Source organism: Scardinius erythrophthalmus, assembly GCF_964197995.2.
Source record: "Scardinius erythrophthalmus genome assembly, chromosome: 15".
Taxonomy (NCBI): domain Eukaryota; kingdom Metazoa; phylum Chordata; class Actinopteri; order Cypriniformes; family Leuciscidae; genus Scardinius; species Scardinius erythrophthalmus.
In genome coordinates, this window is record NC_138235.1 from 10,589,641 (window position 1) to 10,605,751 (window position 16,111).

The 16,111-nt window shown below is 41.4% G+C and overlaps 1 protein-coding gene across 6 annotated transcripts; it reads right to left on the bottom strand.

The window, feature by feature from the left end:
• Positions 1 to 159: 159 nt before the first annotated feature.
• On the bottom strand, positions 160 to 10,566 carry tp53inp2b (tumor protein p53 inducible nuclear protein 2b). 6 transcript variants are annotated; one of them, XM_081387383.1, is made up of 4 exons: positions 10,265 to 10,566; positions 7,537 to 7,878; positions 4,734 to 4,863; positions 160 to 3,769 (listed from the first exon to the last, which is right to left on the bottom strand). In XM_081387383.1, exons 2-4 carry the CDS (start codon positions 7,658 to 7,660, stop codon positions 3,502 to 3,504), a joined length of 522 nt encoding a protein of 173 aa, XP_081243509.1. In that variant the 5' UTR covers positions 7,661 to 7,878; positions 10,265 to 10,566; the 3' UTR covers positions 160 to 3,501. The 6 variants fall into 6 exon arrangements, with proteins under 6 accessions (XP_081243509.1, XP_081243510.1, XP_081243508.1 ...); XM_081387384.1 differs by having other exon boundaries at positions 160 to 3,766; positions 10,265 to 10,538; XM_081387382.1 differs by having other exon boundaries at positions 4,734 to 4,962; positions 10,265 to 10,538.
• Positions 10,567 to 16,111: the final 5,545 nt, after the last annotated feature.

Here is a 16,111-nt window from a genome sequence, read left to right on the forward strand (position 1 = left end):
TTATATAGAGAGAAACCCTTTATTTCACAAAGAGAAAACCCTTTATTTTTTGTTTTATTGTTTCACAGTTAGTTATTTTTAACATATTCGTTGTCTATAGCTATATTTTCAAGTCAAGTGGATGAAGAAATAAGCACACAGGTAAATAATGAGTCCAGATTGCAGTTACATCCTGAGTATTTATTGTTATTGTCTGGTACCTGCATTTCTGAATGGATGCTGGAAACCCATCATAGTATTTTGCATAGGTCTCTGATGCCGGTGTCGTATGGATGAAACAGTCGGCACATCATGAAAACCATGCAGAATAGTGAAAGGCACAATCACCATAGATATCATAGACACCACTCTTTATAATACTCTATTTGTTTTACTTTGTTACTAAGATGAACATCTTCTAAATAACAATATGAGGAAAAATACAAGCATATTTATTTTTTGTCATTTTTTGTCTCATTTCATGTTTTCAGTCATCCCTCCCTTAAATCACAATAACTATACTCGCTTCCACCAGCCTCTCATGAGGCCTAATGGACATCATTCTATAGTCCCACAGATTAAATAAATCATATTGAACACACACGCGCACACACACACACACACAGAAAAATAACAGAGTATACAGTGCCCAGCTGTGACGGTGAACACAGAGGTGGATCTCTTCAGAGGGCAGAGATCACTGATTTTATGTTCATTACGCGATATTGCCTTGTCCACTTCATCTAATACATAGAAACAATGCAAAGAGAAGACGACCTTCGAGTGGACGATGTTAAGGACCCTTGTAAGGCTACAGGGCATTGGATTTTTCTAGATGCACCACTGAGATTCGTACTGCTCTCTCTGTAGAGTCAATATGATGAAAAATCAGTCCATTTCAAATGAAAACAAAGAAATAAAAGCATATTTAGATTTACATTATACTTACATTATTTTGTTAAGAGATAGCTAACTACAATAATAGATTTACAGATTTTGGCAGGTGATAGGAAAGACTACAAGAAGAATTCTTAAAATGATTAAACATTAGATGACAGAAGAAATCGCATGTAAAATCAAATAATGTAACAACAGTGGTATCGACAAACATGGCAAATGTTGGTTTGTTTCATAAAATACCCAGCAGACGGAAGCGTACTCAAGTTTTTGGAGCAACAAACGGTTAAACGATACCATGAAAACAGAGGTGATGTTTCAAAACGCAAACACTGAACTGTAAATAGATTGCAATTATATACATTTGAATGCAACTAATTGTTTACCTCTTAAGGTAGCTTTTTTCCCCAACTCATGCATGTTGGAATGGCATCTCATTCACCAATGCAAACGAAAACATACTGCTAAATACCATGATTCTCCATAAAACATATATGACAGTGCAAACTTCTCAAAAAATGTACAAACAGTCATATAATTATATACTTTCAGCACCATTGTTAGTCTATTCATTACTGAATACACATATAAGATAGATCACAATGTGGTGGACGCATTTCCTGTAAATGTGCTGAGGGTGTTTGCTGACTATCGAGGAAGAGCACATTTTAGGATAGCTAGTGTGAGTGCATGTGCACCGAGTCCGTCACAAGAGAGACGCTGACCCAACAACCTCTGACAGGCAAACATCAGAGTGCACTGAAGATGTAAATCACAATCATATAATCAATTTAAGAGGCATGATGAAACAATGACAGTCTGAAAACGGATGAATTGAGAAATGGTCATAAGAAGTCTCTGTGGTCACAGTGATTTCTCACACAAGTATTACACATGCGGGACAGGGGAACTTTCAAGCCTTTTTTTTGGGGGGGGGGGGGGGGGGCATTTTTGTAAGCAAAGCAAAGTATAATGTTTTCCTTTTCATTTTGAGGTCATTTTAAGATTCTTGACTTTTTTTGTAAGAGTCACCCATCAATAATCCTCCACAAAGCAAATAAACAGTCATAATCTATACTCTCCTGCTCGTTCTTTAACATGTGACCTGTAAAGACATTGCACACTGCCCCGACACGACGCGATATTTTCCTATTAGATCAGATGTTGACAGGGCGCTATACTTCAGCTTCACGTCACATTTTAGGGAAATGCTAAACAGCTATATCCCTAAAAGATCAGTGACAAATAATAATTAATCTAGTGTTGTTGGCATAGTATCAGTCCCGTCCATGATGGGCCCTCCCTCAGTTTAACTACAGGCTCTGCTGCAAAATCTAGGGAGCTCGATTACTTAAGAAGCTGCCTCAAGAGACTCCATTTCAGTAAAGTTAGATGTTAGCATGTTGCTAAGCTAATGCAAGGCAATACTCTAATAAACACAAATTCATGGTACACATACATATTGGGTGAAAATATCTATTTTTAAATAGACTGGGGTATTCATTACCATGCAGAGTATGTATAGAATTGACGCTGCCCGCTTTCTCCACCATTTCACCATTTATTTCCCCTGGAACTAACTTCTCTAGGAAGGGTTCTGCCTTTGCAGGAGCACACCTATGAAATTTGTTCCCTATTGTCAAATAATAACAATCAATTAAATTGTTTGGGAGTTGAATTACTTTTGAAAGTTAGCACCATAATGTTGAAAATCAGGCAGCAACATCTACTTTGAAATGACCTCTTAGCAAACATATTCCACTATAGTTGTCTGGATCTGTAAACTCTCAACTGCTTTTATCTGTTTAATTCTTGTTCACACTTTTATCTACATACTTTTCATTTTTGTTGTTTTCAAGTGACTCTTTCGTTACTGTAGGACTTTACTACATTACATTACTAGGTACAATTCTCTTCTGGAAATCTTAAGCCCAAAGTATACTTTGGCTGTACGCGTTCCCTGATGGTGGACGGTGCACGGACAACGGCACGTGTGTGAGTGATTTAAGCGCTTGAATACAAAAGTCCACTAGATCCACCGAACGCACCTTTCCATGCTCAACCAAAGAGTATACTTTGAAAGGCTCAGAGCGTAACACCGAAAGTGAAGTATACCCTGGGCTTTAGGGTAAATGCGTTCAATGTTTGACTCTTTTTGTCTGCTAACTAATTTTTTTTAAAAAAAATTAACCTCATTATATTTCAACAAACAGCGCAGATGTTCCTGAAGTGTCAGTGTTATACATTTAGAGGGATGTTGTATGTAAAGATACAGAGTTTACATGTGTCTCCTTTTCTGCTATATTCCCATATTGGAAAACTTTTTCAAGGACAAACAGGAGGTACATGGCATTTAAGCAAATATACGGATCATCTTAGACAGAGTAATTGTGCTTTGTGGTGGCCTGCCTGCCAGATAAGAGTGAGAAGAGGATAAAAATAAACTAGCTTGTGCTCAAGGACAAACCTGATTAATATGAAACTGAATAACATTATGGATGTAAAACGAGTGAAAGCAATAGGAGAACTTTAGAGGACATTTGAGAAGGAGGGGGATTCATTGGTAGGTATGGGTTTCTTGGGGTGTCTATGTGTAATAATGCCCTCAATGTAAACTCTGATGCCTCAGTGGCAGATGTTGCGCTGGCACGGTTGGTGCAGGAAGGAGTTGCGGGTGTGGGTTGTGCGCCGTTGGACCTGTTCACGCACACGGTTTTGGCGCTGTATGCGATTGCGTGCCAGGTGCCGACGCTCAGTGCGGGCTTTGGCCCTCTGGACCCTGGAGACCTGGGTGACTTTAGCTAGGGCACCTGCCTGTGCGGCCGCTCCTCGGGTCACCCGTGTGGTCATGCTGCTCCTGGTCACAGCGGGCACTGCTGATTCAGACATCCTACTGGAAGAATGGGAAACATTTGAGTGAGAATGGAAATAATGGTGTGAAACTAGAATGTGGAAAGTAGTAAGATGGAAGTCAGAATTAAAGACAGTTTTTGATATTCAGTATGATTTTTATTTGATGTAAGTCAGGGGTGTCCAGTCCTGCTCCTGTAGCTCCAACTCGCCCCAACACACCTGCCTGTAAGTTTCTAGTGATCCTGAAGATCTTGATTAGCTGGTTCAGGTGTGTTTAATTAGGATTGGAGCTAAAGTCTGCAGGACAGAGACCCTCCAAGAGCAGGATTGGTGCTAACATATCCTACAATATTAATCGTATGCAGATGTTAAATGCATTAGCTTACAGATGAGCAAAAATGGCTATCAACAGCCAATCACATTTCAGGAGCCAATATTTCCAATTACAAATATCTGATCTTTATGATAGTGAGAATATTAGTGTAGGGCATTTTTAAGAGGCGGTGTACCAAATTTGTAAAAAAAATCATCCACCAGGTGGAATTATAATACGCAAATTTCTTATAGAATAAGTAGGCCAGGGCTGTGCAATTCTGGTCCTTGAGATCCACTGTCCTGCAGAGTTCAGCTCCGATCAAATTAACCTGTCAGTAGCTTTTTTAGTAATCCTGAAAACCTTGATTATCTGGTTCAGGTCTGATTAGGGGTGGAGCTAAAACAGGGACGGGCAACTTCAATCCTGGAGCCCTGCAGAGTTCAGCACCAACCCTAATCAAGCACATCTGAACCAGATGATCAATGTTTTTAGGATTATTAGAAGGCTACAGGCAGGCAAGTTTTTATCAGGGTTGGAGCTCAACTCTGCAGAACAGTGAACCTCGACCAGAGAACCCCTGAATTAGGTGCAACACAATGTCAATGTCATCAAGCGATAAATAACGATGTGTTAGTCCTTCCATGTTTTTTCATGTAATTCAGAGTTACATGTGTAAAACTTTTTTTACCTAACACTGCCGGCCAGGCTGGTGGTGCTGTCTTCCATCGGAGGGAGAGGGCCAGCCGAGACGTACACGGACATGCTGGGGTGCTCGATGAGGAGGTCCTCCATGGGACTAGCCTCCGCCGTGGCTCCCTCTGCAGTAAAACAGGGGGGAGGGGTGACAAACCAGCTCTCATCCATGCTGCAGTCACTACAGGAGCACGAGCCCCGCTCGCTTAACAACACATTCACTTCTACTGACTCAAGGTGAGAGAAGGAGGTGGGATCAGGAGGAGAGCAGATGGAAGGGGAGGAAGGATGTGCTGCCTCTCTCCTGCCTGCTCTAGTCCTGCGTTTTTTGCAGGAATGAGGAGAGGGGCCACATATCAGAGATGCATGACATTCACTGCGGGGACAGGGGCGTGCTACTGATGCTGCCTCTGGCCCATCTTTGCCTTAAGTGAAGTAGGAAGAGATAGAAGACAGAACAGAGTGTATTTCCAGAATGTGAAAGGTTTGGTTGAAGCCATGCGAATGGGGGATGCCAGTACCATGAGCACACATACCAGTAAAAGGAATTCATTCAAATATGGAGAAATGAGAAGGGATACAGAAACAACAGAAAAACATAGAGAATAGGAATACTGTCATTAGTTTCTTATAACCCTTTTAAAATATTGCTATTCTCTAATCACCATGTACTACTTTGTAAAGTCTCACTGACTTTGTTCTAAAACCTTGTGATATGTAGCAACACTGCCTCAACTTTTGGCTTTTGTTGGACTATTGGGAATAATGGCTAAAGGGGGAGATTGGCAAAGAAATTTCACACTTCAACTTACTTCTGTTTTGTGGGCGTGACAAACCTCAGAGCTCAAGGGGGTGATAAAGTTATCTTTGAATGACTGTTTATTAAACCAGATTATTATTCAGGTAGTTATAAACATGTAGGGCTGTCGCAGTGAAGGAATTTCCCTTATGGTGATTTTGAGTAGCTCAACATTGCGATATGTGATATTATTCGCATTTATGTATATTGTTCCCCTCGGTTAAAATCACGTTCTGGGGCGTGGGCAGGTTCGGGGGTGGTGTTCCCCTCGGTGGAAATTGCATTCAATGGGGGGGGGGGGAGAATCGTCACCACATTTCTCGCCTACAAGCACTTTACTATCCTGTGAAGCAGGACAGGATTTGTGAATGGCAATTAAACAACACAAACAGGGTTGCCAGGTTTGCGTAACTAAACAAGCCCAGTGCTATTCAAAACCCGCCCATCACGGCCAAAAATAGCTCCATTGAGTTATGGGGGCTAAAAAGCGAGGTTCCTTGGGGTGAGGGGGAGAGGGGCTCCCCAGTAAAAATTACGTTCCGGGGGTAAACAGTGAGTTCCTTGGGGTGAGGGGATCCCCAGTAAAAATTACGTTCCGGGGGTAAAAAGTGAGTTCCTTGGGGTAAGGGGGAGAGGGGCTCCCCAGTAAAAATTATGTTCCGGGGGGTAAAAAGTGAGTTCCTTGGGGTGAGGAGGGAAGGGATCCCCAGTAAAAATTACATTCCGGGCGGTAAAAAGTGAGTTCCTTGGGGTGAGGGGGGGAGGGGATCCCCAGTAAGAATTACGTTCCGGGGGGTAAAAAGTGAGTTCCTTGGGGTGAGGGGGTGAGGGGATCCCCAGTAAAAATTACATTACGGGGATAAAAAGTGAGTTCCTTGGGGTGAGGGGGGGAGGGGATCCCCAGTAAGAATTACGTTCCGGGGGGGTAAAAAGTGAGTTCCTTGGGGTGAGGGGGGGAGGGGATCCCCAGTAAAAATTACATTACGGGGGTAAAAAGTGAGTTCCTTCGGGTGAGGGGGTGTGGGGATCCCCAGTAAAAATTACGTTCCGGGGGGTAAAAAGTGAGTTCCTTGGGGTGAGGGGCTCCCCAGTGAGAATTACGTTCCGGGGGGTAAAAAGTGAGTTCCTTGGGGTGAGGGGGGAGGGGATCCCCAGTAAAAATTACGTTCCAGGGGTAAAAAGTGAGTTCCTTGGGGTGAGGGGGGAGGGGCTCCCCAGTAAAAATCACGTTCCGGGGGGTAAAAAGTGAGTTCCTTTGAGTGAGGGGATCCCCAGTAAAAATCACGTTCCGGGGGGTAAAAAGTGAGTTCCTTTGAGTGAGGGGATCCCCAGGAAAAATTACGTTCCGGGGGGTAAAAAGTGAGTTCCTTGGGGTGAGGGGGGGAGGGGATCCCCAGTAAAAATTACGTTCCGGGAGGTAAAAAGTGAGTTCCTTGGGGTGAGGGGGGGAGGGGATCCCCAGTAAAAATCACGTTGGGGGGGGGGGGGGTAAAAAGTGAGTTCCTTGGGGTGAGGGGCTCCCCAGTAAAAATCACATTCCGGGGGGTAAAAAGTGAGTTCCTTGGGGTGAGGAGGGGGGTGTCTAGCACAATCCGGAACTCGACACACAAAATTGAGCTCATGTAGCTAGACGTATATTTATGTTAACACACTCAAGTAAAGTATATTCACGTCTTTAGCTTAGCAACATGCTAATGTCAAACACTATTGGAATCAACAATGTTAGCATTTGACAATTCTTAAGCGTTTTTTGTGAAAAAGGTGTTCCATGGTGGTTATGATAATGATGTCTTAGAAGATAATTGCCTATATAGACAGTAAATAGTGAGGCAGTTCACTGGGTTTTGGAACCAAGCCAACGTTTTCTGAATTCATATAGATTGATCCCCCTATATACAATACAATTTTGCCTTGTTACTCCAACATAATCTGAAGCTACCTTAATAAATTTAGGTCCCATTAAAGACAGTGTTTTTCGTTGTTTGTGTAGGACACTCACCGGGCAGATTGACCAGAAGCCATCCCTCTTCATCAGCCTCAGTCACACAGGGCTTTGGTCCCTTTAGTTCTGGAGTACCTTCTTCCTCGCTCCCAAAGAACAGACTGCTGAGCCGCTGGAACATGGCTGCCTCGGAGGTCAAAGGTCACAGTTTTTTGTTTCCTGAGGGATAGCTGCCTTATAAATTTTTGTTTTGTTTTATTGACTATAGTGACTAATGTTTTTTTTTTCAGTGATGTGATGGATGGCTGGTTGATCACAGACGTATTGGCCTTTTTTTTGTAGTCTCAGAGAAGGCGCAGTACAATATAAGGTCTCACTTGGTTGTTGTGGTGCAAAGATCTACATTTGACAAAGACAGAAAAAAGAACAGGAGGGATGGTCAAGAAAACCATATCATGAAATATTTTTCAGGGTTTATGAAGGTAAATTTAAGACTTTTTAAAGACCTTTTTAAGTAACTTAAGGAATAATTGAAGGGAATACAATGCATCAATAGAGTCAAGAGTTTGAAAATACAACTTTCAGATATCCATTACTTTTTAATCAATTTTACAAAGAAGTAGCTTGAATCGCTCTGCTCCCAACCACTAGAATATGGAAATATATTTTACTGTATCTTCTAAACACACTGCACAAAAGTGATGTTCTTCCTCTGTATATTTGTCTTGTCCTCCAGTGCAAATGTCTAAAGATTCTTAAATCAAGATTCATAAAATATGAAGTCTTGTTTTCTGTGAAATTGATCAAAATGAAGTGAGTTTATGATTAAACAAGTAACAAATACAGTATCTGCCAATGGGATCAGAAAAAAAACTTAATTCAAAGGGAAGTTTACATAATTCAAATTAAAATTTTCAAGAGTTCATTTGCAGCTCAAGTAAATGTATTTTGAGATTTAAAGATAAAACAGGACAACATTACTAAGGAAGACATTGTTGCAATTTATGCAACCTTTAATGCCATGACATGAATTTAAGATGGTCTCTGATTTATGACCTTTAAGGCCTTAATTTGTGTAAGAGCGATTATCTAAGATTTGTGTAGACCCACAGAAACCCTGTTTTTGGAGTAACATTTCATAGAAATAACATTTAACAATCTGTTGAACGACATACTTGGTGGCACTACGAGTATTTATATTATGCTAATTTTTAATGCGATAATGTGATCTATAAAGAACTTATAAATAATCTATAAATAATTTACATAGGATTACAGTGTTTGTATTTTTGGTGGATATGCTTTATATAAAAAAAATATCAGTGTGGAAAAAAATCATAATCGTGCTAAATATACGGTGCATTCTTTATGCAAAATTAAAAGTCATCTTTTTTCTCCAATTTCGGATTAAAATTTATGACCAGATCTTGTTAACTATGACCGGAATATGAATCTGAAATATGACCAGTACCTGTTCTTGACCGTTTGCTTACGTAAGATTCACCCAGGCCAGAATATTATCATAATATTATTTGCACAATTCTCTGCCTGTCTGTTCATCAACATCTATTTGCATACCATATGACTCATTAATCAGTTAAATTAAAATTAATAGAATTTAAAACGATTAGAAATTTAAAATAACATATACTATTCATACAGTTAATTTATGGGCATTATAAATTATCTTTGAGGTGATGATGAGTTTATATCCATTCTTATAATTTTATAATTAATTTTATTATATCATTTTATAATCTTTATAATTTTTAAATAATTAAATAGATAAACAGTTTATTCTAATGTCATAACCATATAATCTTATTTTTAATTCACTGAACTGAAGCCCCTTTAATTTCAGTCCCATTGGCTCCCCTACAGGCAGGCAGTGTGAATCTGGCCGTCAGTGGGCGGGGCTTACGATGACTGATGACGCTGACGCAATAGACGCAACAGACCCCGCCCTCTTCAGACTAGCGGACAGAGGCCGCAACAACAGAAGAGAAGCAGGACAGGTTCGTTTTGATAGAAACACGAAAAAACTGTTTATGAATACAACAAGGTATAAAAATAGTTTTTTTCTCCTTTTAGACCAAATTAAATGCGTACATCAAACATAATGCGTTGATTAATAATAAAAAAGGTTTTAGCGTACGTAGAGAGAGAGAGAGAGAGAGAGAGAGAGAGAGAGACTGAGCGCAAAGGGTCAAAGCAATGACAGCTCGGATCAAGGGTATTACCAGCACTCTCAAATCGCTCATATAACCACAAACTGTATATATCAAACCGAAAAATCACATCCTATTAAATAATACAGCTGGTTTAATCAAAAACCGAGGGTCGATAAACGGGCAATGTTGCTGAATATACAGGTTTGTCCCTTACGAAAAATGGCAAAAGTTACATCCACTGGCATTCGACGTCGACTTGAAAACACAATTTTGGCATGAATGTTATTTTTTTAAGACGGATTCTGTAAGAAGAGAAATCAGAAAACCGTCGAGAAAACTGGCTTTGGTCAACGGCTGCGATCTATGACGAGAGCAAAACAGTGATGATGTATTATAGGAACGAGAGCGCGCGCGTAATAATGGAAAACAGAATAAAATACTGTTCAGACAGACCCGTTTATGGGCAATATATGGGTTATGCACAGCTGCTGTTATCGCTGGCGTTCCGAGTAGGTCAGATCTAGAGCAGTTTCAACAGACCGACTCAATTCTGCTGCAAAACAGATCTCGCTTTAAAAGGACAGAAGGAGATATGTATGTATTTAGCGTCTTACCTGTATTACCTGCACAATTATTCAAGTTGTAAACGCGACGACCACACAATAAAAAAAACAACAAAAAAATCTTAAAGCATAGCTTTAGGTATTCTTTTTATATGAGGTAGTAAATTCACACAAAAATAAAAGAAAAAAATATGAAAATAAGTCTTTCTTCTTAGAAGAAATCGACGTGTAAGTTCTGCTTTACACGACGTTTGAGCCGCAGTATCTGCGAGCTGTGTGTGTTTTTCGGCAGATATGGTTTGGGATGTTATTGCTTCGCCCAGCTGATCCGCAGATCAGAATACACAGCGTACAAAACAGCTGATGGTGACGTCACGGCGCTCGTAGCAACGGCCCTGACCCCGCCCACCCCGGGCGCTGGACCAATCACAGATTTACACCAGATCTAGAGCTGTAAGCGAACGGTGGGGGTTGGGCTGATAGTCTTATCCATAGAAATATATATATATAGATGCCTCATAGACCTCATTCAGTCAGTGCCATGACAGCGAGGCTGTGAGGGACAGACTTACTGTGTTTTCAATGGCATCTGCTGTAAAAAAAATCACTTATAAATTTCCATAGCTCATATTACTGTCTTTTTTTTTGTCTACTGGAATTTCTTGGAAAGATATTTTTGCAGTGTTTTGTCAGCAGATCAATCCAAAAACACATTATATAACAGTACAACCCACTGAAGAGATGTATGTCTCACAGCATCACTTTTATTCCAGTTAAAAATAGAATAAGCGGAGAATAAGCGGGTCATTAGCGTGTCTGTTTATATGGGCCGCTGTATGTAAGCCGTCCGTCATATTGGAACGGTCAAATCCGGTCCGTGAACGTTCGAGAGCAAGTTGACTGAGCGTCTGCAACTGTAGTTAGACGCAGGAATATCATCTATACCTGCAACAGACTTCAGCAATTGATTTAGCTAAACTAACACAACACAGCAACACGAAGGCTTTAAAAAGTTACCATTCTAAAAGTAAAAACATTAAAAAGTACTATTGTAAAATCCTGTAATATGGAGTTAATATTTATAAAAACACAAGCCAACACATTATAAAATGTGAAACTTTATACCATTTCTTTGGGAATTTAAATCTCTGCGGTTTTACAACCAGAAGCTGTGCAGTGTTGTTGTGGCGTCATTGACGTGACGACACGCTGACTGTTCCAAGATGGCTGACGTGCTGGCGTGTCAGGAGGAACGTTTGAATGTGGAATCTATGTATATATTTCTATGGTCTTATCATCTATTCTTTGCAAGTGGCGCTCACTGCAGATCCAAATGCTCTCCAGCTCCCCCTCAGTGGATCTAACGGGGGCGGGATCGAGCTGTGGGGTGGTTGGATGCTCCACCCATGACCTCCAGAGAGGAGGAGCTGGATGTCTTTGGCTCTGCAGTGAACAGACTCTCATTCCTTGACCCTTTTGAAATCGTATACAATCAGCGTTAAGATGACAGCATTGAATGGTTTGTGTTGTTTTAAATAAAATTCACAGGTGTGTTTACACTGCTAATACATGTCGATTATTTAGAAAAGTTGATCAAAATGTAGAGTTAGAATTTCATGACTGTGGAAGATTTGGAAATAAAGGCCAAGCAATCTGTGGTTATATAACGTGATGATTTCTCAGTAGTTCCTTCTGGTTTCCACTGGCACCAGTCTGGGCTTTGCTCGGACGAGCTGCATATACTCTGGCACTGCAGGTAATATGATCAGCAGCTCAGAGGTGTGTTTTGTGAGCTCTGTCTCTTTAAACTGTGTTTGTAAATATTGCCTGCCCCTCCCTCTCCACATTCCTCCATTCCCACTCACAGTGGGGGCGGGGCTTAGACTGCCACGTGTCACCAGTAACCAATCACAACACTCGGTCTGAACCCTGATGTGATGTCGGCAGCCTGTGGAGGACTACAGATATAAAGACCTTGATGGTTGACTGGCGTTTTTAAGCTTCAGGATCTTCAGATAATAACTCAAATGTTCCCTGTAATTCGGACTGTTTTCATCTGCATATTTGCTCTTATAGCAGATATATGATAATTTTGCATGGAGTTTACACAGCCTGCTAAACAGGCGATTTTAGCAATAACAACATTTTTGATTGACTGCATTTTAGGACTGTACAAATAAGAAATAAGAGAGCTATGTGTATTTTTGGATTGCTGTTTTTGGTTTAGTAGCAGTTTATAGCCTATAAAGGTTACAAATGATGTTATAGAAATAGATGTTGCAACATCAATTACTATTTGTAGATGTGCTCATATTAATGCGACCAGACATCGGTTGTTTTTGCCAGTCATTTCAGTGATTCTTCATTTAGTAAAAGCGAGTGCACACAGCCACATATTAACCATATGTAGTCATTTCCACAGTCAGAGATGATCCTTCAGTGTGTGTGTGTGTGTGTGTGTGAACTCCCCCGTTCACCTGCTGACTGGACTTACACACCCTGGGCGAGGTTGTCATTACTAATAAAATAATAACAATAAACATGGACGTGATCCTTGATAAAACTGCTGAAACAGTTTTGTAATAATAATAAACACAGACTTAAAGCCTCCAGCCGGTTCTTTAATCTGTGAAAGCACACGGGCAGGGCACAACATGCCCCAGTGTTCGGTTCGGGACATGATATTACATATTAAACAACGTGTCCTGTCAATCACTGATGTTTCACAATCACAAATCCCCCCCCCCCCCTCTCTCTCACACACACACACACACACACACACACACACAACAAAACACACAGAGACTCACACTCTCACACATACACACCCACTCATACTCACACACACCCACCCACTCTCTCTCTCTCTCTCTCTCTCTCTCTCTCACACACACACACACACACACACACACACACACACACACACACAATAGAACACAGAGACTCACACTCTCACACATACACACCCACTCATACTCACACACATACACACCCACTCTCTCTCTCACACACACACACACACACACACGCGCACACAATAAAACACAGAGAGACTCACACATACACACCCACACAGACACACTCTCTCTCTCTCTCTCTCTCACACACAGACAGACACACACACACACACACACACACACACACACACACACACAATAAAACACAAAGAGAGACTCACACTCTCGCACATACACAGACACACACACACACTCTCTCTCTCTCTCTCACACAGACACAGACACACACACACACACACACACACACACACACAATAAAACACACAGAGAGACTCACACTCTCACACATACACACCCACACATACACACACTCTCTCTCTCTCTCTCACAGATACACACACGTACACACACACACACACACACACAATAAACCACACAGAGAGACTCCTCCTGAGGCCCCGTCCACACTACTGCGTTTTCGTTTAAAAACTGAGACTTTTTGCTACGTTTGCACCTCCCGTCCACACTAAAACGGCAAAAACGGAGACCCAAAACGGAGAAGTTTAGAAACGCTGCCGACCCGTTTTTCGTTTTGAATCTCTGGAGGGCGTTTTAGTGTGGACGGGTCAAAACGGAGGACTTTAGAAACGATGGCGTATTAGAGGCTCACGCTCGTCTCTATGATTGGGTGTCATCAGTCATGGCGTATATCTCTGTTAGCAGCTGTTGTCCAAGTAAATTCTGCATTTTACAATGCTATAACTGCCCACATGCGCCGGAGGCAAGCTATTATTCGAGCGATCTGTGACAATTCCCGTGTGCAGCGGCGGTATCGACCGTACATGGAGCGTCGGTTTTGGGTTAACCCGGGAAGAACCAGCGCATGGTGGGATAATTTTATCAATGAAGTTGTGTTTACACCGGCACGCGCATGCCCAGTGTTGGTGAACGCAGCTAAAACGCTGGTGTGGACGGAGATCGTATTCGTTTTAATTCTCCGTTTCTAAACGAAAACGCAGTAGTGTGGACGGGGCCACATACACACATACACACCCACACATACACACAGACACAGACACGCTTTATTTTTGGTTTATCTCTTGTTTTTGCTTTTGTTAACTAAAGATTAGATTATTTAGTTTCTTTTTAGCTTCCCTTCAAGGTTGCAGCCTTGTTTTATTTCTTTGTTTTTCTAATTCAAGTTATTCAATAGAATATTTTTTTCCTTTTTTATAGCTCCAGTTTTCTTTAGTTTCTTATTTTGTTTTCTGGTATTCTAGTTTTGCCACTTTTTATGTTGCTCTAGTTTTGCGTTATCTCGTGTTGTCTCGTGTGCTGCTGGTCCCTCTACCTCGGACTGGTTCAGGGTCTGTGTGCAGCCAGTATCAGATCTCTGCTTAATGGCTCTTGCCCTGTCTTCACCTGTTCTTCGACCTGTTGTCCTCTGGCGTTGGATCCATCAGTCCCCCACAGCTGTCCGGTCACAGTTTCCCGTTGACCCTTCGGTTTGGACCGTTCCTGCCTCACCCTGTCTTGTATCTTCTGTTAATAAATATCACTACCTCGCTCATTCAGTGTCTGGGTCTCCCCATCTTAAACCATGACACATAATGATTAATAAATCTAAGTATCAATCATTTGCCACCTGTTATATACCAAATTATATGTGTATATTAGCACCGTTTGCTTTTGGGATCGATCTGAGCGATGGACCAGGAAACAGTGATGCGTGATGGCAGACTTAACCGGATCTTTATTTTTTATTTCCTTTAACTTAGAAGAGCACTCTTTTCCAAGAATGCTTTAATGTTGCCCAAAATCAAACATTCAGTGTCTAGTGGAGTGCAAATTGCACTCATGAACTAAAAAGTAGCCGATTATTAAATCTAGAATTTTGCCCACAGTGTTTCTTTAAGAAACATCAGCTTCTGACTCAACCAATAGCATGACTGTGGGGTGGGGTGGGGTGGAGGGAATGGTTGGAAAACCTGTTTGGAAACAATTTTTGCAATTCTGGTGCCATAGACCTTGTTCAGGTTAGACGCCATATTGAATTACTCGGATGAAAACGAGGCTGTGAGGGATAGAGGTTCCTGCACTGCTATGAAGATCCTAGATCATGTTATTTTCACAACTCACATGTTTTAAAACTGATTCATGGAGTTTTTGTCCACTGAAAGATGCTTCATCAGTCTTTCATCAGTTCAAGAGCCGGTATGTTGTTAAACAACAGTAGAATCCATTAAACGCACTGTATTCTGTCTCTCACAGCCTGAATTAGGCTCTGTTTAAGATGTGTTTTGGTCGATCGGATCATAAGTGGGCGACTCTAAACACAGGTGTAAACGGGGTGTAAAATGTTTTGAGCTTGTCCACTTCCAGATGATGAAACACATTGACCGTGAACGCTCATGTGGTCGAATGTGTTCAAACAGCCACACAAGACCGTCTCCTGAACTAATGCGTAACATTATGAGAAGAGCTCTAGACAGACGGGGTTTAAACTGTCGGCTGGAGACTCAAGTTTGGTTTGAAGATGAAAAACACATCAAGCACAATGTTCTCTCAGCATTCCTGATCTCTAACACACACTCACAGCGTTCGGCTGGTCTTGTGTCTGTCAGAGCAGAAACTAAAGCTGATGCTCTCCGTGTGTTTCCCGTCGTCTCCGGTCGAGTTCATGTGTAAACTACCAACCCAGTCTCACGGCAGTTCGTGAAATTTTATCCATTAGATTGAAAGATCTGGAAAAGCCCAAACATTTACCCGCCCATAGACCCTGCGCTCTAAGAAATCAGGGGCCTCATTTATAACTGTTGCGTATGCACAAAACAGGCCCTGAAAGAGACCACTTCTGACACATAAGTTGTGATTTACAAAAAAAAACTTGACGGGAAAATTTGCGCAACTGCACGCAAACTCTGACCCATGCATATGAACG